Here is a 27,429-nt window from a genome sequence, read left to right as displayed (position 1 = left end):
TATACAGGATATTGAAACCTGATGTCCACCTAACTAGGACACTTGCTTAAAGAAACTTAATAAAAACTGCAAAAAAGTGTACTTAAAGATTGACGATGCCAAAAATAACCTTGCTTTTTGCACTTTTCAGTAAGTCAAAACAATCTATGCCAAAGTACTCTAGATAGCTGAACTAAAATGAAGGCAACAGTGAAAGCTTTTATGTACAGACTTGTTTGTAGAAACATTCAAAATGCATTTAATACTTCCATGAAGTGAAGCAGAGATAGTTTAAGCCACAGCTACCAGAGAACTGACTACTACTGAAATGAAAGAACTCTGAAACTTCAGTGTAAATTGTAAATTCAAGTCATACTGCCACTTTAAACCTGGACACTTTACCTTTAATGTTCATATACAACAGTAACAGTAAAGAGACAATACAAAAGAAAGAGATCAATGGGGAAATCTAGTGTCAGTATTTTACTTCACTGACTTTAGACACTCAGTTCGGTATGAGTCAATAGAAGGACATGGCCTTATAGTCCTTCTATTAAGATGATATTTTTTTTTTTTTTAAAGTAACACCAAACAAAGTTTCAAATATATCGTACTGATAGGCAGCACCAGAGGGGCAGAAAGCCTAGAAGGAGAGGTTTTAAGAAGCAATAGCAGCATAATTCATACCTGGTGAGCTCGACAGATCAAATCTAGATCGTGACGATTCAGAAATTTACTGACCACATCAGCACCAAAAGTGAAAGAGACCCCACGATCATTTTCACCCCAACCTTGCACATCTTTGTCTGGGTCAGACCACAGCAGGTCACACAGCAAGCCTTTGAAAGATAATACAAGTGAAGATGCTAGTTTTAGGAGGTTTCATTCTATAACGTAAAATAGTTTTATTATAATTACCAGAGCAGCTCTCCTAAAGAAAATAAGCCTTAGCAACAAATACAGCAATACTTAAACTGCGACAAAAGATATGGTCTGTGTAAGTCTGGAGATTTTTTCCCCCCTCACCACTGATAGTACCTTGAGATGAAACAAGTCAGAGCCAAATAGTTCCTGAAATAATATTTAATTGTAATATTCAGCACGTTTACAGTGAGCATTTGAGGAGTTTAAAAATACTGCAGTGGGTGCATTTTAAAAGGCAACCATCAATTTCACAGCTCACCAAGAAAGCTTAGTTTGAAAGCTGCAGTAAATTTTAAAAGCCTATGCAAGGCCAGTCATAAATACAGCAAACAAACTTGCACCACAACCTTCTGAACATGGAACAGCTTTGATTCTTACCTTTCTTACCATATGTGAAGAACCTTAAGTGACTAGATCAAAATTTAACATGGCAAAATCCTATATTGTTTCAGGTAACACTTCCAGTTTGCTTGGACTACTGTTGACTTTTCAAAAAGCCTCGTGCCAACCAGTCTGGAATCTAAGTTAGAACAATAAACATCTCTGGCGTTTTAGCACTGGTCAAGATCTTTTTTCTGCTGCCAACAAAAGGTCAGCTAACTCTGGAGTTAAAACTCGGTACTAAAAAAAAATTCTCTAGATCAACTGCAATGCCTTTATACATAGAACTTTCAAAGCGTTTTCACATGAGAAAGAATCAGGCTAATTCAACTACAACACAAACAAAACAAAAAGCATTCAAAAAGTATTTAACAGTTTGCCATGAAATTGTACTTTCTTTACCTGTGATGATGAACCCCTAAGCACTTGAATACTTAAGAGCATTGTTTCACAATCTGAAAGAGATGCCAGCAGGCTCCTTTATCTGGCACTCAGAAGTTTGATTTACAATTACATCTGGTTATTTGCTAAACAAAATATTTAAGAAATAACATCTTCAATAACAGATCCTTCAAGTTGTAATCAAGCAAAACTAATGCCTGACACCTATTGTGCAACTAGATCGTTTTGTATTTACACACAACTATCGAATGGTCTTTGGTACCAGTCACAGTTCCTCTCTAGGAGAGGCTAAGATTTTATTTGCTTTTAGAAGACAAAGAACAGAGCAAGTGCAACTGCACTTTAGATAAAATATCTATCTAGAAATAAACTACTGAACACATACAGCATATGACAAAAACTTATTTTACTGAAATTTAGTTCTATATTGAATAATATGTTTTTCAAAACAGAATAGTTGTACTGCAATCCTAACAGTTTCTTATCATGTATTTCCAACAAGTGACAGAAACTGCTTGTCTCAGCTGCTTAGGAAGTGCTTCCTCTTCTATTCTCTCCCCAAAATCAAATTATCTTTAGGGTTATATACAGCAATACGCAAATCTGTCCTATAATCTTTAGCAGTGGTGTAATAGAACCCTGCAACAAGTTTCTCTAAACTAAACTACGCTGCCCAAGTAGGTTTATATTTTAACACACAACATCTACCATTGCAATAGCTTAGGTTGACCAGAGCATACCGTAACACAGCTGATACGAGGCATTCAAGATTACACAGAAGAGGGAATTACAGTTTCCTAACAAGCAAATGGTTGGCAATGCTGACCAAAACACATCATTTATACCTTGGCCTCACAAAATGCAAATACTTTAACAGTTACCAAAGGTAAGTGATTTAAGTTGAAATAGAGATTTGAGCGAACAGCTTCCAAACCCCATAAAAATGCCACCAAAGTACGAGGTCTTTAAATTGCCATTGAGGTTGAAAAGCTTTTTTGTTAGGCTAGATGAAACCATCATAATGATCTAATCTTGTCAGCACAAGCCACACGAACATCTACCAAGAATTTCTGTATCAACACAAACATTCACCAAGTGACATCCCTCCACAAAGGGACAGCTTTTAAGGACTTGTAACTTTCACAGAAGTGAGACCATCTCAATTTATTTTTCATTTTTCCACAAGATTTACTTCCATCCTGTAATATCGGTTGCCTTAAGTAGGTCCAAAAGGCCAAGACCTTTTATGTCACTGTACCATATGCACACATGCCTCTGATGGGACATTTCATTTCACCTCTGCTGGTAAACATCCGGCTGTTGCTTCTGAAAGCAAAATTAAGACTGCAAACCACTCTGTAGATCAAAAGACTTTTTTTTAAGTCTACTTATTTTTAGGAGGTACTAAGAATACATATAATTTCAGTGGAGTGTCCATGGAAACCAGCACTACATTCTGCAAGGGCATTCCTGAAGTGGGGGTGGCTCAAGCAATAGTATTAGCCTGTTGAATAGACTACCTTTTCCGAGAGCTCTGATAAATGTAAAGATTGACTTGTTTGTACTGACATTTATTTGGTTATGCATTGAGTGAATTATAAGTAGCATAAAAGGAAGAATAATGTAGTAATTTATACTGCAGAAACACTCATTTACCAGTCTAGTAATGCTTCTTAGTGTCACGCGTGTATATACCAGCTTGCACAGAAATGATGTTTTTTAAGGGACAGCAGATATACTAATTAGTCCCTGAATTACTCCTATGCATCAGCACTGAGGAACATTACAGGAAGTACAATTCTTCTATTCCAAGGTTTAACTGTAATTGTAATTTGTGTTTCAAAAAAAGGTCTAAATGTGATATCTCCTCTGAAAGTTAATTTCAGACCACTGTTGAAATCAACACTTTAAAAAATTGACTGCTTGACAGTCTTTTCAATCCACTAGTAACAAAATTTGGAATAATTTGGGACATTGAGGAAGATGATTAATTAAAGCATTCAAAAGAATATTAATTAATTAAACCATTCAAAAGAAAGCACTAGTAATTTGCATCCACCATCTATATACAAAGTATTAATGTATTAGTAGAAGACAATTTCAGGACTAGTACATCGATACAAGCAATCCCAATTGCAGTCAAGTAGGAGCTATACTTTAAAAATTTAAAGAGGAAGGAGACATGGCCCCAAGTAGAGATAAGCCCAAACACTTTAAATACTCGGCAGGCTTTAAACAATTATGTTCTTTGATAGACTAAAAGGTTTGGGTGTGCCTAACCAAGGCAAGAAAAAGAACTAGCTGTTTAGTTTCATTTGATCTTTCATTAGATTTGTAAGTTTGTTTTAAGGCAAACTTGTGGATAATGTATCCAAACTTGCATAATGTATCCTACTCTGTTATGACAAGCAACAACAACATTGGCAATAGCCTCTAACATATCGGATAACTTAGCCATCATGAGGAACAAAACTCACACCCTGCACAGACATCAAGGAATACTGTACTGTGAACAGAGGTTGTGTTAAGTCACTGCATTGCCTGTACAGAAATTGATTAAACCTATTTCATCATTAAGACCTATTTACAGTAAATTCCCTGTCACTCACCTGTGTCAGGAACATCTGTAGGTCTCATAATTCTCCGGATCTGCTCCATCGACTGGAGATCTGGAGAGAGTCCTGTAAGTACAAGAAAACAAGTGACTTATCTATATATTTTACCTGTTCAAAGGGTTCCAGAGAACACACAATTAGAGGTTCAAAGTCATACAGCATCCATTGTTTCCACTGTAATATAAACAAAAGACAGTTTGCTATAAGACAATTAAGTTCCTGAACAGAGGGACAGAGAACACCACAAGTGAAATTAGCAAGGGGTTTTAGTTGTTTTCCTTGTTATCCTTTTAGCCACATAGCACAGAACTCTACAGTTAAGTATGTTCTCTTAAACAGCTTACTAGAGAGAACCAGTGAAGGATAGCATTCCCATTATCTAACACAATTAAACTGGATGCAGATGACCTTCTTTACAGGTAGGAAAATCCCCTACCCAGCTTTAGAAGACCACAAGCCAAAGCAGCCTGCAGGTATGACTGGAATCATAAGTCACATCACTGTGTTTCAGTGATTTACCACACATCAGCTGAGCAGCAGTCACTGGATGCTGTAAACAAATACTAGACTGTGCAACTGCAATAGATAAGGAGCACAGAGGTGGTCATCTACTACAGCTCAGCTGCTTAGTCATTTATAGTACCTTGATTACTCAAAAAATCATTTATCACAAAGACACAGCTCTTTTTGCATAGTTTTGCCATATTAACATGTAATTACACGCAAAGCGTGGTATTTCAAAGCTACCCTTTGAACAGTTTAACTACACACTTTTCTACTTGAGGCATACAGGCATGATGCTCTAGCATCTTAACATGTCCTTAAATAAGGGTCCTAAAGTAATTTAAATTACTTAGGCCAAGATTACCTAATTAAGAAAGTTGCAAATTTGGAAATAGAGCATGAAGACCTAATCTGTGATGAAACATTTCATATTAGCAAGCCATATCCATTTGACTCGGTCCAGAACTTTGAACATGATAGAAGAAAACCTATCACTGGAAAGGAGTCACCGTGTAAAATAATTTCAGCTGACATCAGAGTTTGCACAGTAGCAATGTACGTGTTACAGGAACAATGACTCCAATGCATTTGATATAAAGACTTAAGGAAGTTTTCTTCAAGTATTAAGATTTTAGATTATTTTTGTTGAAGCAGTCTTACAATAAAAGCCTTCTATCCTCATCAGCTTGTTAAACCTGTCTTCACGAAACTTTGAGGTTGTGAAGGATGGCAGAAATCTTACATTAAATAGTGTATCAAAGGAGTTTTAGTCAATTCTACTTACACAACAATACAGGGATACTAATATAAATTCAAGTAGATAATCAGCTTTTAAACTTTGACCAGCCTACCTCTTCCCCTTCCACAGAATTCATCTATTAGCACAAAGGCATGCGGATTCTACTCTGATTCTACTCAGACCACACCCTGAGATAGTAATGGACAATCTCAGTGAAATAAGCACAACCAGTCTGTGACCTTCTATGACGTTACAGCTCTTACCATTTCAGGTTGCACCCAAAACATGAAGTTCTTCAAAAGAAAATACGTTATTACAAACCATGTCTCAACCCTGTAGCTGTTAGTTTTTGTGCTACACCATTGTAAAATGGTACAAGCCCACAAAACAGCCTGCATGTTTGTAGACCTCTTTTAACCACCCAAGAGGTCGTCTTTTCCCAAATATCTTCCTAACTCCCCCTGCACAAAAAGCTAATAGCTAAAATTGCTAATGTCTCAAATTCAGATCTACAGACAAAAGTTGTAAATGACCAGCATTAAATGAAGGAAATAAGAATGCAAACACAGGCTACTAAAGCTCACTGACAAGCTGCTGCCACTACAGTGATTGCTGCAACCCACTGCGCACTGAAAGAAAATTGAAAAGTACACAATTGAATTAAGTTGTCGTGTCACATAATGACAGCTAAGCACAGAAAAGCTATCTTTTAGTATACTAACTTCTTGAAGCGTAAGAGCACCCCCCCCCTAAGGTTCAAGAAAATGAATTGTCATTACTCCTGGCAGACTCATCAAATCCAGGCTTGAGATTTGAATCACTCCCAGATCAGGTGGAATTGGTAAAGTAAGAGTGATGGTTACTTGTTTTTACAGTGTAATCCAGGAAGCTCCTCAGGTCTCTTTGGATACTGTGTGAGATTATCAAGTAGACTTCGCCTTCAATATATCTTTCATTGTCATTAATGTCACAAGAAAAACAGAATTCCAGAGCTTGAAAATATTACGTAAATCCAGTATTCTACTAAACTAACATGACTCCCATCTCAGAGCTTAAATCCAATGTGGTAAGACCAATCTGTTCCATCAATACGACACTCTAAGATGGACTTAATTTACAGAAACTTGAAAGTAATCATATAAGGTCTCTAAAGATTAGAACTAGAGACTGGTGTCATAGATAAGAGGACAATACTGTACAGAATACAAAGCAGAGCAAAAGGGAGAAGTCGGGAATGGTTACGGAATAAGCTTTAATGAAGCAAGATAAAGAGCAAAGTCAGAAGTAAGTCAGGAAGACAGCCTTAAGAAAAGACCAAAATATGACTTACATGAGCAATGTGGAAAGACAGGGAAGAGAGTGAGGTGATGGGAAGGTTACAATGAAAGATCCTTTCAGCAGCATGAACTTTTGGATACAGGGATGGCAAGAGAGGTTTGATTTATATTGTGAGAGAACAGCAAATGCCCAGAAAAGTCTAGGTAAAAAAGCTGACTCAGGATTTTAAGCTATTGTAGATAGCCTACTGGGGTAAGTTAGGTGCCTTTTGTTTTACTATGTTATGCGGTTTTGCAAAGTTTTATTATATATCCCAGAGGACAATATTTTTAAAATAAACTATGCAAAAATGCGCAATATAGTAAAAAAGGCACCTACCTTATATCTACATGCTAGCTTCAACCTCCAGCAGAGTTCAGTGGTTTCTGTTGCTGCCTCAGTGTTAATTATAGTAGTAACATCATGAAAAGGCGTTGACAGTCCATGACTTCATGGGATCTGGAATGCAGTTTGGATAGGATTGGAGAAGAGCGGAAAAAGGGCAAAACTTACTTATGTGCTGAACGTCCACTTTCATTTATTAGGAGCACACAGCACATTTAGTAATCTTTTCACTTTATTTCACAGCCACAGATGAGTTGTGATAGTAATTTCAGTTACAGATGAAGCCTGTACAAGTTTAAGGGACAATTAGCATTCAATAAATAAGTAAATACTGCTTTTCATAAGAGGATCCTTAAAGCATACTATGCACAAAATAGAAGTTTTCCTACTTGATTAAACAAGAGGTTAATCCCCTCAATACATTTATAATAAAGCTTTACTTTTTTTTCTTGAAAAATAGCTTTCTAGGCTTCTTGCTCATAACTCAGGTCTCAAATGCACATACACACAAAATTATCAGTTTTGTCATAGAACATAGCATTCTACTCTACCTGCTAAGCTTCCTCAATTATCTTCTACCACCCACCTAAGGTTAATTGTTTGCCTGAAACACTACAGTATTTTGTCACCATTTATTCTCTACTGTTTCCCAAATAAAACAAAGTTCAAAAAAGCATAATGATAGTAAAAGAATAATTCTTTTGCCAGCTTTTTTGGAAAAAAAAATTATTACATGGTTTTAGCCACTGATAATTGGCTACCTCGGTGCAGAAGTGATTTAGTATCTCACATTCTTAAAATTATGAGATCTAGCTCATAAGATAGGTACCAGTTCTTAAAAAAGAAAAAAAGACACCATACCACACTGAGAACAAGATGAGAAGATGACCTGTGAGAAAACAAAGTACTTCCTCTAACATGTCAATGCTACCTGGAGACTGGCAGACTCAACTGTCTATCATTGCATTAATTCTGTATTTACAGAGATATGACAATACCTCAGAGCATATTATAAGACTCTGATAGCTTACACTAGCAGGCATTGAAGGCAGAAGCTTTCAATACAAGATACAAGAAGAGCCAGGATCATTTTTACAGCACATTCCATACAGGCAGAGCTCTTGCAGAGATACCTGTAGTTAATAAAGGCAGGATGGCAGCCATCAATACAACCTCACAAACTCTGGAAGAGTCTGCTCAGGAATTTTGGGTGCAAACTACTTCTAATTCCAAATGAAGCTATCAAACTAGAGGTTTCTGCAGTGCTCTCACTTCCACTAATCTCTAATTATCTCACTGACAATGCAGGTGTGACACCTATCAGACCATCTCTGGATCACTCAGTGCAAGGCAACAAGTTGCTTATTAATGGAGGTAGTTGCAAAGACAGCTGCAAAAAGGCAGGATGGCTCTTACTACCAGGAATTTGAAATTGTTGTCAATTGTTTGACTCTGCAAGGCCTCAAAAACATGTAAGCATCATTGCCTGTAAAAACATGGGGAGTTCCCCTTCTACAAAGAACGCCCAGGTAAGTTCCAAAACTCAGAGAAGTCGCAAGCCTCAGTCAGATCAACACCAAACACTTTTTTCTCTACAAGAGCAGTGTAGCACTGGGACAGGTGCCCACAGAACGTAGATTTTCCAATAGAGTCAGAGCAAGCCATGGCTGACCTGCTCTAATGTTAACAAATGTATGTCTTCAAGCAGCAGGCTGGGCTATGTTACCTCAGAGGTCCCTTCCACCAACATCTTATGAAACCAGCTAAAGAGGCCAAGACTACAGACCTGGGGTTACTTGTGAAAGTTATACTTTCACTTCACTGCTACAGATGCCAATGTTAGCTAAGGCTGCACTGATAAATGATAACAGCAACAAGTCACGTGGCAAATTATGCAAGAATTCTAGCCTTCAGTATCCTTCAGAGAGGCACATACTGATGGGAATACTTATAGACACGCTTGCCCCTCAGGCATAGAGGGCCATGTATACCAGGTACGACTGACATCTGACTGCTGCCAGGTGCACAGAAAAGCACAAGGCATAACAGCGACCTTTACAGACAATATAAGGTTAAATGTTTCCAGCTAAGTATCAGGTATGCACATCCACACTCCATTTGGTATAGCATTAACACAAAAATCAGTTTAGACACAGCCTTTAAAAGCAGTCATCAGCTTACCTCCATGACAACAGAAGATCTTCTCATCCACAATGGCTGCAATAGGCAGACAGTTAAAACAGTCTGTGAAAGTCTTCCACAGCTTAATGTTAAATCTCCGCTTGCCTACAAGAACAGCATGAGACATTAGAAACAGAAGGCTGTTTTCTTAAAGCCAACCTGCAATACATATCACAACCTGACCAAAAATGTTAGCAAACTGTCTTCACAGGGCTTTACTTCTGTTAGTGTACTTAGGTTTCAATCTCCTGCAACAGCATTTCAAGGACAGCAGAAGAGCAAATAATAATTCTCTAGAGTGACTTTAACCTTGGTTTGAAATGTACTTTTACAAAGTTTCAAAGCAGGTTCACAGAATATGAAATCCCTTGCAGTACGTGAGTCACTACTAGAAGTGTCTTCAAAATACAGTATTAGTCTATAAAAGTCTTTCAAAAGAAATAGGTTTTACTTACATTCATCATAGAATCCATAGATCCGATTGATGCTAGCACACTCATGATTTCCTCTTAAGAGAAAGAAGTTTTCCGGGTACTTGATTTTATATGCCAGTAATAGGCAAATTGTTTCCAGAGACTGTTTGCCTCTGTCTACATAATCTCCAAGGAAAAGATAATTAGCTTCCGGTGGGAATCCTCCATATTCAAATAACCGAAGCAAGTCTGTATACTGACCATGAATATCACCTGAACAAGAAAATGTTTACCGAGGATTAGTGCAACAACATAAAGAGTACACAAATCAAGAACTTAAGTCAGCTAATCACTTTTTATTAATTGATCTTAAAAGAAAAAGCATTAATATTTCCTTTAAAAACAGACTGGCAATAGGTATCAGAAAGGTGAGAACCATGTTAATATTACAACTGAAGTACTCGCTAAATATAAATAACCCATATATTTGCAGAACTGCTATGGCAGTTATGAAACCAATCTGAAAACCAAAAGCTACAGAAGTCTTCACAATTAAGCTTAAGCTTTCTACCAAGCTCTTAATTTGTTCAAATTAAAACAAGGTCAGAAAGACAACCTCTAATTGAACAGTTACATGGCCAGGAAGCCAATGTATTCAGAAAAAGTTAAGTCACATTATTTACTGCAAAAACAGACAAGTAAAGAATCTACAAAGACCGGAGAGAAACTGAACATTGCGCTGGCAGAGAGCACTTACTTCAAAGGCCAACTGCTTGTCCTCCCATAACATTGCTGTATTAAGATTCCCATCCCCCAGCATTTAGGGTAACTCCTCCTTCGATGCAATTATTCATATAAAACCAGTACAGAGACTCAAAGACTGATATCCCTTACGAGATATTCAACCCTGCAGGTATATCTTAGGAAAAATAACTGTCCTGTTACTCATCACACTGCCAGCTTTAAAATTAAGCAGGCTTTCCATGAAACAACTCTGTGTGGCAATTACAACACCACGTATCATACCAGACTAGCCAAAGCTAACTATCTGTGAGCTGCCCATAAGGTCAAAGCTGCTCTACAGAAACTTGTAGAATACATGCCATGTATTCCAGCTGACTGTAGAATTCATTACCAAAGTGACTGAATATAAAAAAGCTATGCAAGAAGCCTTCAGTACAAGCTGTATGCTGTTTAAATTTAGCACCTCCTGGTCCCTTACACTAAGCATTCCATAAATGCATTTTCACTTTTGCTGCTTGTTCAGTGGCAAAATCCCGACTTCGTTACACACAGCTATTCTCCAGTAGAGTGCTAGCTGCTATGGCTTAAAAAAGCAGAAAACCCAACACACACCTCTCAAACTTTTTCCATAATCTTAAAAAAGATCTACTTGATATTTAGAAATCTCCAGGTCACAATCAGAAGAAAACATAGAAGACTCCTCAACAAGTCATTGCTGCGTCTAGTACTCCAGAACTACACTATCAATACACTCCCCAGACTTCACTACCACCAGAATTAACTACCAACTAAACATACTACAGAAAGAATATTATAATTGTGTTCATTCTAGAACTGCTTTCAGTTACATACATGAGCCAGAGGGACCAAAGCACTTAAAGAGTAAAGGAACATTTTATAGAAACAATTTTGTAAAGGGACCAAAGCATTTACTATTCCATTCAAGGCGCTCGGCATTTTAAAATACAGCTTCATATGGGCACAAGTTGAATTGAAGTCTACCAGATACAAAGCCTTACAGTAAAAACCGCACCTATTTTAAAATGGACGTTTACATAAGAATATCTTTCATCTTACATTAAAACACAGCCATTCAAGATGTAAAAGCTTATTTTGAACTGACTTGATTACAAGACAAGACAATCCTGTAATGGTTCCTCAGGCATTGCCTGAACACACTAAAATAGTAGTTCAAAGCAGTAGAGCTGCATATTTTGCTTTTCGTGAAAGTGATCATCTTTCTTTCACTTTTATCTAAAACCATCTTTGACAATTGCTCTAATATTAAATTTAGATGCACCTGACACTTCCTGGTGCTGTCACCGTGTTTGGAATCCAATTTAAAATAACAAATGCCTTATGTAACTGTGCATTTGCTACCCTATTATTGTAGACCTAACAGTCCTTTCAACTGTCTTGATTTAAGCAAATGAGAAACTAACTTTGAAAGAGGCTAATTATATTTTGCAGACCTTGACTTACGTACAATCTAAATATTTAATTTTTCATTTTTTCTTTATCTAGGAATACGATGCGACCACTGTAGTCTTTTCAGTGCAGCATAAACACAATGTGGTACAGCTGGATTTTACCTTCAACTTTATGCCATTATGCAAGCTGGTCCGGTTTTTCTTCCCCACCCTACCAAGCAATTAGTCATTTAAGAATGACCTTGCCATGAGTGCTTTTTTTTTTAATTGGTAATATCCTCTCTTAATGTAAGAAACATTGCTACATTAGGTCTGCCAGGAAGAAGCTAATCTATCTTTGAGCGTGTTAGTAACAACAAATTCAAAGACTGCTTCAACTTTAATACTATGACACTTTAAGAAGCCTAATTCAAGAAATTTTATGCTTTCTAAGACTGCACCTGCTGTTAATAACTTGAAGGATGATTACAAGCCAGTACTTACAAGCCAGTTACTTTTGCAACAGTTTTTAACAAGCTTGCATACCTATTAACAGCAGCGTACTTTTGAAAAAGTCTAGCATCTTATAAAAGCTTAGAGAGGTAAAGAACACACACATTTTAGTTTTATCCATATTTGACAGCAATAACCACGTTTGTAAAAACTTGCTCAAGGAATTTATTACGTGGTAACTAAGCCTAATTTAACAGTCTGCATACAGTTTTATTTTTTCAATTGAAAGACTAACAATGCTTTCTCCAACACTATTTCTGAAGTGTTCCATTTCACAACATGTAAAGATCTTTGTTTTGCTTATGCTTTGAAGAGAGCAACTACAACATTAAACATTTGCTTTTAAAGCAACTAACTGCTTTTTGAAACAGTGATCAAAAGAGTAGCAGCTCTGTGCAAGCACTCCCTAGGGAAGTACAAAGGACAGGTTGCAGAATTTGCACTAGACGAGCGCACAAGCAGCTCTTCGTGCCAACAGAACTTGCTCCTAAACAGTACTGGGAGCACCAGCAATCTACCAACTGTTAGCTGCCTTTTCTCGACTTAATCCAATCTAAATTGAAAATTACATTTAAGATTGTGAAGACCTCACTCTAATCTGTATCACCCAAGTCAAGGTCACTTGCCTATCTCAGTATCCTTCCAACCCACCTAGCATACAACTAGATTAAAACACCTACATAAAACACATACATATGAAGTTTACATACCACAAATTTTCAGCGGTGCCTCTAGTTCCAGGAGAATAGGCTGGCTAAGAAATATTTCCCGTGATTTTATGCACAAGCCCCGAACTTCTGCTTCAGTCATCTGAACGATCTTCCCAGGACGACATCCTCGCACTGAAATGAGATGTTTAACAATTGAAGGTAACCATCACACAGATACACCATAATAGGTAAGGGCAGATGAGCTGTATTTGAAATCTATATTTGACAAAAAAGCCAGCAGCACACTCCAACATATCTATCAAATGTGTTGGAATTATGTATTCCAACAAATTCTAAAATTAATCTCTGATACTGTGGTAACCTGTGCTTAAAGGTCTGTATGCATTCCTGTTAAATCAGGTTCTCAGAAGAGAATAATTTAAGCCTTGCTTTCGTCCACATTTGGATAAATAGCAACTTCAAAAAGTGCTCAAATTAACAATCCCATTATGCTAGAATATTCAGAATAGGCAAAAAAATCCTGAGAATGGAAATCCTGAAAACACTTTCACATTAGCACAAAATAAACTTCTTTAGGCTGTTGAGTTCAACAGGGCTAGCTAAATACAAAGAAAAAAACACAGACATGTTTACCCTTTTGGCAGCTGAAATTGCCATATTAGGAACATCACACTAAAAGTTATGAAATTTTGATGAAACCTTCATTCATACATAATGATTCTTGAGTTATTGGAACCTTTACGTCCAACGACATTCTAACTAGAATGAAACTGAATTCCTAAGGCAGTAAGTCAGGTACTCAAACCTATATTTAGCACTAAGTTTTCAAAAGCATTCACGTGTCATTGCGCTCCAACCAACATCCTCCGGCAAGTTTATCTGCAGCTGCTTCTTTCCACAAATATCTATATGATTCCTCTGTCAGAGGCTTTAATGTGTCTTTAATGAGGCAGTAAAATAGAACAAATGCGTCTGCACTTTGGCTGATCCAGTTCAGCCTTGCATCTCAGCATAAACCAAACTTTAGAGTTCAAACTAATAAGCCAGAATGTATCAGAGTCTACAACAGGCGAACATCTTGTTCTGCCATCTGCTTTAGATAGAAGCAACACTCAGCATTAAACCACAGTAGTACCTACAAGAGAAGGTGGTATGGAACTTCAGCAGTTCAAATCCAAATGCTTTCAAACTCAAACATAATAAGGCATCACTTCATAAAAATTTTAGCTGCAACTTCAGGAAGTTTAATAAGGTACATTTGCGAACAGAATAGCAAAAACTAATTCTTCACACATAAAATAAGTTCCCCCCCAGAGGGGACTGCTTCCCCTCTCCAAAACAGAAGATTAAGCTTGCAACTTTTTAAAAAAAAAAAATTAGTAACATCCCTTTTCCTTTTATTCCACTTAGGTCCTAGAAAGCATACTTTACAGAGGAGATCAGTATCATTATCTAGACTGCAATGGGGAAAAAAGGATATGAGGGGCAACAGTTTGTCCTAGGTCACCTAGTACTACAGTCCAAAGTATTAAGCTCAAAAAGCTCTGCTCTGGTTATCCACTGCATATTTCTCCCAGTGTAACTGCAACATCTGCTCTGGTTATCCACTGCATATTTCTCCCAGTGTAACTGCAACATCTGACAACACTGTGCTATGAATTTTTATTTTTAATAAAGACCAGACACACTTGTTAAACTGGGGTTAGGAAGCAGCCACAGGAACACGTGAAAAGGCAAAAATGAAGAATGGTTTTCTCAAGCAGGGAAGAGAAAATGTGAAACTAGATCATGGGACAGCCACTTCGAGTGCCAAAATAGCAGGAGCGCTAGTCTATCTACAGTGAGGATACACTGGAAATACTTGGCTCAGAATCCCACAAGAACAAGGCTGTGGCATACAGGACTTCTTTCAGTGAAGCTCTGAATCAGTACCAGGTGATATTTACCATATGGTAAGTCACATTCCTTTTGCTAATTAAGATTTCAACTATACTTGAGAAAGCAAACAGCTTTTTAGTAACACTTTTTTGTTGTTATTCTTCATGCATTAAGATGTTGGCTTACATATTAAAAGAATACAAAGGCAGACGTTAGACACAATCAACGTTACTAGAAAACAATAAATGCCTACAGGCTTCCATTTCACTACATCTCAAACATCTACTAAATGATGCACTTATAGATGCATCTTCAGCCCCATGAGGATTATTAGCAAAAAACACAAAAAATCTCAGGCTTGACAGGACATTGGCTATCCAATTTGTGAGGCACCAAAATCGTCCCACAATCTCCACCTTTTCAAACGCTTGCATTCCATTAGTTTATAATGATCCCTTTCATAGACCAGGAACTCTTTTTGATAGGCACAATAAACTGTCACTATACATAAGAAAGCTCTCACCTGAAAGAACAGAGTCTTAATAACACAATGGCTATCATTTTATTGAAACAATTGTTGTATTTTAAACCCATGGTTTATAACATCAAGGTCACGCCGAAAAAGCATGCAGCACAACTAGCTTTTCAGTCCCATTTTTCCCTCTACAAACTGTGCATTCTTTTAACCTGTTTTGATAAGCAATGAAAATCTCCTCTGTATTTAACTACTTTCATAATGTTTTGCAACACCAGAATTAAGCCATTTCACATAAATTAAAACCAAGAATGACTTAAGTGCACACTTTTTACATCCACTGTGGTTTCGGAACTCAAACCCAGGAAAGCCCACCATACACAAAATTAATGTTACCATAAGTAGCACCAGATCAAGCACAGAGTCCAAAATTGAGACAGCAGTTCAAGGAGGGCACTCATAATACTTAAAATAACTTTGATCCAATCAATATTTCTTAGAATGCCATCCTTTAGCTCCCTTTGAAACTCACATGGAGATTTAAACTTGGAACAATTGCTTCATAGGATTGAGGCTTTAAGTGCTGCTGAATTTTTGCACTAGAAGACGCAGCTCCTGACTTCAAAATTAACTGACTGCCATAGTCAGTACACCCAGTGTCTTGATATTATTTCTTTACTTTTTACAGTAGAGCCTTAAACGTTGCAAGCCTTTAACAGACAGACCAACAAACAGCGCAGCAACTTATTACCACACTTTAGATTCTCCAGATAAGAGAAGTTTCTACAACTATGGCAAGTATGTCACTCTCAGAGGAGGAGACAACACACACCTCATGATTCCAGTTACTTTCAGCCCTTGGGAAGGGTACAAATCTGGGCCACCGCACCTTTGCAAAGGCACCCCCCCCCCCCCGGCCGAACAGTCAGCAGCTCCACATAGCAAACACGTAAGCTCAGTTACATTTGAAGAAGTACAAAGCCTGGGGTTTCATGAGGAATAATCATCAATAATATAGTTAAAAGACATTTTCCCCCCAATCCCCTGATCATCAATAAGGGTACTACATATTGAAAAATTAGAAGCTACTGTGACCCTGGAAGCCTCAGCCCTTTACTGGATTCACAAAGACGCTGTAAGGTTCACCAAGTAGTCAAACAAAACAGCTGAGCCACAGCTGTGGTACAAGTACACAAGCAAGACTAAGCACATCTTTCACCAGCTTACACTACAACTAGTCAAGTTTCCTTGACTCAGCTATGCACTGTATGGATTGTAAACAAGAGCATCTCTCACCACATTTAGTTTTTCAAAAGCCAAATCCCCAAGAACAGGTTTAAGAGAAGGTTGAAAATGAGTTCAAGAGTGTAAGTGATGTTTTTCAGACGCATTTACAAATTACTATACCTAACCATTCTTAAAACATACAAGTCATAGCTGCATGCACTGTAAAATTTGTGCTCACAAGAAGTTTTTAACAGCATTGGGAAAACCATCATTTTTAATGGTTGTCATTTACTCAGAGCAGAAACAGCATCTCAACATTAGACAAATTAACTTTCTTTAATCTAAGATGCAGATGCTGTAAACAAGCTTTGATTTACATAAAAGTCTTCAGTGAGGACAGCAATTCCTGTTGTCATACACAATCCCACATGCACAGTGCTAATGCCAGAACAAGCCTTTGCTGCAAGAAGCTTAAAACGGAGTGACATAGCAGGGAATAAAGAGAATTAAAAGCAACTGTATATATTGTACTGTCAGGCTATTATTTTAGCACAATAGATCCTATAGTAATCCAAAAGCTGCTCTAAACAATATTAAAATGGTCTCTGCATCTACACAACCTTCGATAAGCAACCTTAGGAAGTCTACTAACAGCAATTAGTAATCGGAGACATGAGTTGCACAGTGGCAGGAAAGAAAAACTTCAGCAAAAATAATTTTTTTTTTTAATCCCTCCAAATTCATGCCAGAGAGCAGCAGACTATGTAAGGCAATACTGGAGAGGAAGTAAATAAATAATGCTAAGGAAAGTGAGTCAAGAACTGGCTGTTGGAAGTTCTATGAGCATCACTTTTTGCCATACTCTCTCATGAACTGGAGAAAATACGTTTAACCTATTCTGTCACACTGTTTCTGGTGTGCCTCTCACTCTAAGTAACTAAGCTGCTCATTTTGTGGCATCACTAATAGAAGTTTCTTCAATTACTAAATCAGCTGTGGTATGCACAGCTGTCCTAAGCATTTATACTGTGTTCTCCAATACCACATGTCCTGTTTACTGGACAAAACACTCATGGTTTTAGCATAACATTAAAATCCAGACTTCTCCTAAATTTCATAAAAAATTGGGCCAGCTTTATTGCTAAGAAGTAGCCTCCTTCTTTCCCTACACTCTTGCTTTTTTTGCAGGCATACGCATTTGTGTGGCCGCACAGTAAACTGCATCAGTGAACTGATCTTTTCTTTCTAGTACAAAGACACAACAAAACAAAAATGTAATCTAGATAGCTCCCCAAGCTGGAGAATACATCCCCTGTGAACTTGGGCTACGACTTATGAAGGAATAAGCAGCTGGTTCTGCTTCTTTTCACAGCAGCTCCAGCCAAGCTTATTTATGAAATTATGGCTTTAGAGATCTGTTTTGCCAGAGTATATCTAAAAACAACCCCAAAACTACAACACAAGACTGCAAGCATGCAATTTTACAAATCGCACACAAGCAATTCCCACAAGCTTACACTCCCCCTCTCCCCAACATTTTGTGGAATGTTTAATGATTGGTGATTAACAACTGCAATATTTAACTATTTATTTCTTGTGCTTCAAAGTACTTTGGAGTATTTGATGAATCCTGAACAGCTTCTCAATAGTAGGAGCAGAATGGATTTAGAAGCCAAAGGTGGCATTACCTACGACTTGGAAAAAACCAAACAGTTCTTACCCTGATTTGGGAAACATGTTCTGAAGTTATCTGCTCTCAGCATTTTAAAAACCCACGTTACATATTTTCATGGTTTTAAGTCAGGAATCCTACATTGAATTTAAAAAGTGTCTTTCATTCTGGAAAGCAAAACTTCTACTCCCACAAAATATCTTCTGTTATTTAAATTGTTCAGCTGTCATCCAGAAGTAGCCACGCCCTATCTTGCAGCAAAACACTGAGAGTTAAGCCAGCAACAGAAGTTTTCAAAGTTTCAGAATTGCTGTAACAGAACTAACCTTAGAATGGCTTTCATTCATGTGTTACACTGGTGGACAACAATAATATAAATGAAGCCCTGCCAGAGCTTTGCTCAATTCAGTAAGAAGCATATTGCTGAATATACACCTACTCTGCATGGTGTACCCAGCAAAGTCCCGTACCTTTCCTAGGGTACATCATCCAAACTCCCCACTAAAAATAAAAGAATCAGCCTTCTAGGGAGTTTTTTTCCTGAAGAACTGTGCTTTTATATCCAAGTACTCTTAAAATCTTAATAGATTTGCCTTCACTAGATGCCCTTAGGTATTTTGCTGAAGAACACAGTGATTGCTTGTGAACTCCTTTTAGTAGGACTTATTTAACACCAAACAAATTCACTGCAGAGTAAGAGACTGCCCAAGCCTTTAATTTCTAACCATGAAAATAACCAAACAATGAAGTGTTCTTCTAACCAACTTGAATTTACATTCTTAAAATACATACCATCCAGCAGAATTAATGCTCATGGAGAAGGTGCTTCATTAGAAACTAGTATCTAAAGTTGCTTCAGGGGATACCCAAATAAGCCCGTGAAAACACGCAAGTGTCCCTATACCAACCTCCACCCACTCTATTTGCTTTTCATGGACCACCTGCTTCCTTACACAGAGGTTCCATAAACTGACAGTCTCAATCATTCTGTATCATGCACAGTTCCAAGAATTGCCAAATTCAAGGTTGAAGGACAAGATCACATTAGTTACTCCATTCTGTAAGCGAAATGCGTAACCCTAATGCTTGTTATTAGTCTACATTTACTGTTTGCTTAATTACACTTGAACGTAAAACTCATGCAACTAGCAAAGCAGAAGGTAGAAGCCTCTCACTATGCCATATAATACAAAGTGGTGGCAATTCCTGTTCTAGTCCACTTGGAATGCTAACCTAGCATAAAAATGTCGTGAAACAAAGAATTTCAGCTTCTTTCTCAAAGCTTGACATTCTCTTCCTATAAAGCAGTGCTAATGAAACTCCCAAAATTTGAGGAAGGCAGAGCAAATTACCAAGTTTCTTCATAACTCCTGAGAAGTAACAAGGAAAGGAGTACTTAAGTTGTAATACAAAATGCTAGGGTTTAACATGACTTTTGCACCTCTTCAATTTCTCAGGTATTTATCTAATGTGGTTATGTGGGATATACACACAAAAGCTTTGTATCAAGCTTGGTGTTAAAAAAACACGCACAAAACACACAGAAGATAGTGCTGTGAAACTAAGATAACCTAGCCTATGTACTAATCACACAATATTAAGAAATCACACAATAGTAAGAAAAGGCAGTAAACAAGTTCATTTCTATGTTCAAATTATGAACCAGACACATATCGCATTAGAGGCACCTCAGGTTGTAGTTAGGAGTAGATTCCCCTATATACACACACCCTTCACTGAGTACAGCATCTGACCTTACTGAGTAATAGTATGCCTGACTTCACAGTGCTAAACCATACATTGTGGTGTTTGGGGTTTTTTTCCCTTTTTTAAAAAGCTACATACCTACATTTGGTGGTCACTAATGAGCATTTAATTGCAACTATCAAGTATTAAAAATCCTCTTATCTACATTAAATAAAAACAGCGACTTTTTTCCTTTTATACTATGATTTAGCTGTACTCTAAGCAAGACACTGAATGACTCAAGTAAAAACTGTGCTGCAGAATATCTAAATGAAACAGTTACTGAATCATGTAGCCTTCAAGTGGCAGAACAGTCAGCCAGAATAAAGGAATACCAGCACACATTGCCTGACGCTCGGCTCTTGGCCTTCAGTGCAATTTTTCAAGCCAACCATCCCATTCGTCATGCACTTATAAAGCTAAAGATGAACTGGCTGATATCTGCACTGCTGTACAAACCCAGAAACAAATGTCATTCTTCTTTCTATCCCTTCTCCCTGTTTAATACAATACTTACCCTCCTAGAAACATATGAAAACTGCCCATTTTCTTTCTCTCTCTCTCTCAAGATTATTTCAAAAATACATCCCTTGCAAGAAACACCTTAAGTTTTCCTTGTTTATTTTTCTAATAGCAGATCACCCAGTGATTTCACACCAAACCAGGTAATAACCCTTGTTTATTCAAGGTTCACCTCCATGGTTTGTTTATATCGTTCTGCAACAGATCATTAAGGTCTATTTTTCTTCTCTACAACTGCCTCTTTCAGTATCAGTTACGGAACCTGTGGAACAGCACTACTACTGTATCGTACCACACCATCACACTGGCTGGATACGTTAATTAGTTAAGACACTAACTAAACCAGAAAGACATTATTGATCATAATACATTAGCCCAGTAGCTCTATAGCATTTAAAACTAACAAGGAAAATCCCAATTATTTCATAAGCAGTTAAAATCCAACTTCCACTTGAAAAATTGAATAATATTCAAATTTATCTTTACCACAACCTGCAAGACCTCCAAAATCAGAAGAAACTGAAGGTTGCAGCTTTCTTAAAAGACATCACATAACACGGTAAGAACACCAGCTTTTATTAAGACAATCAAAAACCACACTTTGAGCTGAACATTGACGCAATAACCATTCTCCACGTTTACTGGAAGTCTGACAACTCTCTTCTTGCGTAAGTATTTCCCAGCTTTATTGGTGGATCAGTACTATCAGAACTAGTAGCCCTCCTAGCCTCATCAAAAATAATTTTAGAGCAGATCCACATTAAGTTCCATCAAATGAATTTAAGTTGTTAATTTGAAATAGGTTAGCTAGATTTAGGCAAGCAAGGGGTCTTCCCTAAACAAGGTAAATTTGTTTGTACAGCTATATAAATAAACACTCTTCACAGAAATCCCGCTTGTATTTAAGGCTACTCTATGTCTGGGTTTCCCCAAGTACATCCTCTCTTCCATATGGTAAACTCCTTAGTGTTTACCAAGACAGGTACCTATATATTTGAAAGTGCAGAAAGTCCAGTCCAGCTGGGTTGCCCTATACCCAGAAATTTTAAGAGACATTTACAGCACAGAAACAGGAAGCCCAACACCCAGACAGAAACATGGCAGTCTTTTAACACCATCCACAGCACTCTTTACAAGTAAGGTCACACCTATTCCAACATCCTTGCTTTGATACAGAGGGAACTTTTCCACACATCACCAAAGTTAAACTAGCTTAGAACCTGGCTTAAGTGTAAGCCTGGTGTTATCAGTTTAGCTCAGCATTTTGCAAATTTCAGGGCATTTCCCACAGAGGGATACATGGTGTGCCTGGATGGGGCAAACCACAACATATTCCACATCTGATGTACTCATGACAGTCTCGTGTGTGTACATACTCCCGTGCTGTCCACAGCTAGAATGGGCTGGGAAAATCTATCCACCAGATGGCATAGCTGGGAAGATAGGAAGGAAAAAAAAACCACCAACAAAAAAAAGTCAGCACACTGAAGCAAAAATGAGGCGATCATCTTTTTGTGTACCACAGTGCAACTAAATCTGACCCATGACTGGAATTCTGAAGACTAGTGCAAGAAGGAAACAGTCTAAAGAGTGATTTGGCTTATTCACTTTTATGGTCACATATCAGTCCAAAAGTGTTTTAGCAAAGCTATGGAATTTTGTGTTTATGTGACCTGTAAATCTTTGCAGATTCACTTATAAGTGATTTCTTTATCAAAGGAAATCTTATAATAAAGCTCAAAGTATCTCCAAGATCAGTTAGGCACACATCTAAGAGAACCAGCATCTTCCTCACTCTTCTAATAAAGAAATAGGAATGGGAATTTAAGTCTGGAGGTAGAAGAAATAAGAGAAAGCATTCCTCCATTCAGATTTTATGCATACAGTATACCCTTTAGTTTTACTTTCCTTCAAATAGAAGTTATTTATAAGGCATCACGAAGTAGTAACCAAGTACTAGACACATTGCAAGAGAAAGTAAATTCAAAATAAGCTCTTACCATTCCTAAATTCATCGCTTAACCAATGAATAAAGAGCTTGGTATATGCAAAAGAACATGGAAATTAAAAGCTAATGTCCCAGACGACTATCACCATGCATTACACAATGGTTCAGTTGAGTCCTTAAGAAAACTATCCCCAATTTAACTCAAGAGTTAATCTGGCTTTCAGCACTCAAAAGATCTCTAAAATAAGTTCACATTCAAGATCAGCATGCATGCACACGTGTTGAGGGTTGGGAAGATGTTCTTGATGAATTCTTCCAAGCAGCCTGGCTATAGGCCACCTCATATTGATATCTCAGGAAAAAAGAAAAAAAAAACACAACACAACATATGGAGGGTAAGATGATCTAAGTAGGTAATTCCAATCAAAAGGCAAGTAAATGTGTCATATAACCTAAAAGATATGTAGTCTTGAGCAACGAGGGTAAAAACAGTTACAGTAACCTAATTAAAGTAAGAGCAAGAACTCATGACAGCTAATATCACAGCCTAGAAACAGGTGTCACGAACCAGCAACCCAATGACAGCAGGGAAGTTTCCTGTTGCTGTGGCTTTTGATATGTATTTGCTACCCTTTAAAATTTATGTGCAGCAGCCACTGAGACAATTGTAGACTGCTATTCAAACTTAAAGCCATCCATTTAACTTAAAGTAACCAAAAGGATGTACCGAATATGTACTGCATAACAAAATTTCATAAAAGTGTCTTTTTATTATTTTAATGTGCATTTTTACAGCTCAAAAGGCACATTTCCTTACCCTTTAAGTCAAAGTTGAAGTGTGAGTAATGGAGCCAAAAAACTTACTTTAAACTAATTAATTGCTCGAGAGAGAAAAGTCAATAGAATTTTTCTGTGCAAGCAGCATGGGGAGGGATTCATGCTCACTTTACCAGAACAGGTCAGCTAAGCAACAGCATGAGCTCCAGAATGTGAGCTGCCAATTGTACAAAAAAAAAGCTTCATTGTGAAACACTACTATTCGAACCATAGCTTAAAATAGGACATGCTAGCGATACAACAAATAAAAGATGTTAAATGGAAGCAAAAATAATTCATACACAACGCATTCTTTTAATAGGGTTGTGCGTTTCCCCCCCATCTGTGAGAATCTCTTCCCTTTCAGATACAAGATGTTGTACAAGGCACTCCTACTACCGTTAGTAGGTGACACGCAGAGAAAAAACACCCCATTTCCCTTAAGAATCTTCCTAATCTCTGCTCAGAGAGAAAAATTATAAGCAAAGCTTGTTTGAGAAGTTGCACATACGTATCCCTAAAGATTAAAGTACTATGGAATACAAAGCAAAGATTAGGTTGCTCGGACACAAGGCACCCAATCATAACCCAAAAAGCTAGAAAGTTGCAACACAAGTATTTATGGTGTATGTAAAAGGTATGGAACACGTATTTTAAAAGTCTTGCTTTAAAAAAAGATAAGCAGAGTAACATTTAAGAATCCAACAAGCTGCATACCAAAACACTGCAGAATCCCCTTCTCTTAAAGCAATCTATATTTAAGTAACCACACTGATGAGCAAAGAGGAAAAGTACTTTTCAAATATATTTTTAGAGTGTCTCTCAAAAAATCCCACCACCACACATATACATGCATTTTGATGTCCCAAAAAAATCTGCACTGCTAAGTCAATGTTTACTAGGTTACTATTTGGTTTGTCTTAAAAACCTACCTACTAATCTGGGTTTCAACATTCAGAAAAAGGGAGTTTTATCTGTATTAGTGATCAAAGATAAACATCAACTGATGATACCTGCAGGTTTCTTCATACTATACTACACTGCATACCTTAAATCACAAGCATAAGCAAAACTGCTCCAAGCCTTTATGTATTTTAAAATACTGATTTTATTGTTCATAATTAAGTTTTAGATAGCAAGAACAGATAGCAACTACTAAAAAAAATCCTTAAAGCCCTAAAAACTCTGCTTTGTAGTAACTCAGCTGAACAAAACTTTCAGACTTACAAAACTTGTTTCACTTCCAGAACTGTACGTACTCCAGAAATTCCTTTCTATAAGCCTTCTGCAAAGTGATCCAACTATTCAAGAAGTACAGCAACCAAGTAAGTGAACAGCGCATACCCATGCATGTACTCTCATCTCCCACATACCTAGTATTTGTTGAATGTGGCATGAAAGATTAATGGGAGAAGAGGCCTAGGACAACTAAACATTCAAGACATAACTTAAATAAAAAGAAAATGCTAGGAATAATTCCTCAGCTTCTCCAAAAGCAGGCAGTAAGTCAGTTTCCTCCTCACTTTAAAGGAAAGACTCACTATTTAATACACACAAAACCCTTCACAGCTTTTATTAGCCATCCATGAGAGCTACTTTTGGAGACTGCCCCGTAGGCAGGCAGAGGAATGTCAGCCCACTAAACCCCTTTTCTTCCACTGACACTCACATATATACAACTCCATCCTAACGCAGCTTATACACGTAATTTTAAACACGGAAGACTGCGACTAACCCAACCGGAGAAAGGGATAAGGCCGTCCATAGCTCAGCTAGCGAGGCTTCTCCAGCTCGCCCCTAAGCCAGGCAGCTGCAGCGGGGGGAAAGGGAAGAAGGAAAGCGGGGCTTTTTTTTTTTTTTTTTTAAATAGGAAAGCAGCCACTTCACCTAGGCAGGGAGGACAGACCCCCGCGCACACCAGCGCCGACAGGACGCTTAAAAGCACCCCTCCTCCCTCCGAGGGGCTCGGCAGGGCCGGGCCCGGGGCTCGAGGCACGGGCGAGCCGCGCCAAGCCCCCTCCTGGCCGCCACCCCGGGTCCGGCAGCGCGGGGGAGGCGCTGCCCCCGCTCCCCTGGCCGCAGCGCGGGACGAGCCCGCCCCGCCCGCTTCCCCCCCACCCCGCCGGCAGCCCCGACTCCCGCGGGGAGGCCGAAGAGAGGCGACGGCGCCCTCTCGCCCTCCGCGGTACGCGCGTGGGGCGGCAGGCAGGCGGGGCTGCCCGGCGCCTCGCTCACCTTCCAGCAGACGGGTGATGAGGCTGTCCACGTTCAGCTCCCCATCCGCCATTTTGTGGCCACCAGACTCAGTCCCGGGCGGGGAGAGGGCGGGGTGGAAGGCGCTTCACGGAGGAGGAGGAGGAGGAGGAGCAGGGAGCGGTGGCCGCAGCTACAGTGGCTCCCCCCACCCCCCTCCGACAGTCCCCTGCGGCCGCCCGGGTACTCCCGCGCTGGCAGCCGAAAGCGCCGCACCCGCTCCCTCACCGCTAAATGGGGGGAAGCGGCCACCCCTCCTCCCTGCACCTCCTCCCCGCCTCAGAAGCCGCCAGGGCGCATGCGCCCCCTCCCGCCTCGCCCGCCGCCGCCGCGGCTCTGCCGCTCCGCGCTCCAGGCACTGCGCAGGCGCCGAAGGTGCTGGCGGGCTCCGGGGCGCATGCGCAGAGCGTCACCGACCCTCCCTCCGTCATCCCCCGCGGGTCCCTAGGTTACCGCCCGGGGGGCGTCGCTCGGCGCGTTGGGACCGTCACCCAGTCACCTGTCGGCCTCGCAGGAGCGAGCTGCCCCGAGTCGGGCTTCGCTGGCCCGCTTTCTGCCTGGCCCGGGCCTCGGAGCCGGGGGGGCTCTCAAGCCAGGCCCGCGGGGCTTCCTCTGAGTCAGCCCCTTCAGGCCTCCACAGGGTGCGGGATGAGGAAGCCTTTCCTGTCACGACGCCTGCAGCGTCCTGAGGGCAGCTCCGCCGGCTGTCTCTATAACTCGGGGAGCAGCTCCGAGGACTTCATCGTGGATGTGGGGATACTTGGCACTTCTCATGGTGCCCCACCTCCCTGTAGCGTGTTACTGCAGGAGAGTGGTGGCTTTACCTTGAGAAGAGGTTACGTCGGCAGCTAACAATTATGGGCAAAAGGCAAGAAAATGAGTCCTGCTAGGCTGCGTGTAACCTGTGTGTCACCCCTTCTTCTGCTGAAACTGCGCCTGTGAAAGCTCACAGTTTATTAAATCTGTCAGAACTGGAATGACAAGTTGTGCTCTTTATAGCCCTCTTCTAACACAGTTGACAGAAAAAACTCCTAACCAAGTGGTTTATGTTTCATTGCGGCTGGACCTGCTAAGAGTACTTTCTGAAGAGTGATTTCTGAAACTTTGTTTTTTTTTAAGATGAGCTCTCTAAAGACATGTTAGTTTACATACTTTTGTCAACAGATGCTTCCCTTGGATGGACAGAGAAGTGCTTTAAAATGTAGCTGCTGAGAACTTCTTGTGAACTGGGACAGCAGACAAATACATGTATGTTGACAAAATAACAAAGTGCAGATGTTCTAGAAAAAACAGGCCACTTATTTATATGCCTAAATATAGTTGTTGATGTAGAAACTTTATCTCTGTGAGCTCGAACTTGAATTTTTCCATTGGTCCGTACAAGCCAGCAAAATCCTGTCACCTTAAATAATTTCAAAACCCCGTTTTTTATCTCTTGATTAGGAGAAAATGAGTATGAGCAAAACAAAAGCAATTAGGACAAGGCGGGGCAATGATTAGGCATCAGATGATGCTAGGTGTCCAGACAGTCAGGTAAAAGAACACTCTTTTGAAATACCTACGCAATGATAATAAAGTTTCAGTTGATACACTGAAGGAAGAGGAAGAAACTCCAGAAAAGAAAACTGATTTTTGTATTTTCATTTGTAGGCAGCATATACGGAAATGTAATTCCAGCTCATGTGCTAAAAGCATATACAGCTATCCTTTCTTATTTTTCAAATTCTGCTAGTAGTGAAAATCTAAATAAAATCT

At 39.1% G+C, this 27,429-nt stretch overlaps 1 protein-coding gene across 2 annotated transcripts in view; it reads right to left on the bottom strand.

Annotated features, from left to right (window-relative positions):
- The window catches only part of PPP1CB (protein phosphatase 1 catalytic subunit beta), a 30,066-nt gene extending 4,044 nt beyond the window's left edge, over positions 1–26,022 (bottom strand). The window contains exons 1-6 of one of the 2 annotated variants that reach the window (XM_075146852.1): positions 25,657–26,022; positions 13,177–13,308; positions 9,843–10,073; positions 9,388–9,492; positions 4,296–4,367; positions 667–818 (exon numbers count right to left, since the gene is read on the bottom strand). In XM_075146852.1, coding sequence (XP_075002953.1) covers positions 667–818; positions 4,296–4,367; positions 9,388–9,492; positions 9,843–10,073; positions 13,177–13,308; positions 25,657–25,708 — 744 coding nt within the window. In that variant the 5' untranslated portion in view covers positions 25,709–26,022. Of the gene's footprint in view, positions 1–666; positions 819–4,295; positions 4,368–9,387; positions 9,493–9,842; positions 10,074–13,176; positions 13,309–25,156; positions 25,427–25,656 lie in introns of those variants that run through there. The other variant, XM_075146853.1, reaches the window with a different exon arrangement.
- Between the last annotated feature and the right edge of the window lie 1,407 nt (positions 26,023–27,429).

Source organism: Calonectris borealis, chromosome 3, assembly GCF_964195595.1.
Source record: "Calonectris borealis chromosome 3, bCalBor7.hap1.2, whole genome shotgun sequence".
NCBI lineage: Eukaryota > Metazoa > Chordata > Aves > Procellariiformes > Procellariidae > Calonectris > Calonectris borealis.
The sequence above is the reverse complement of the archived record's forward strand: the minus strand, read 5'-3'. Positions and strand labels throughout refer to the sequence as shown.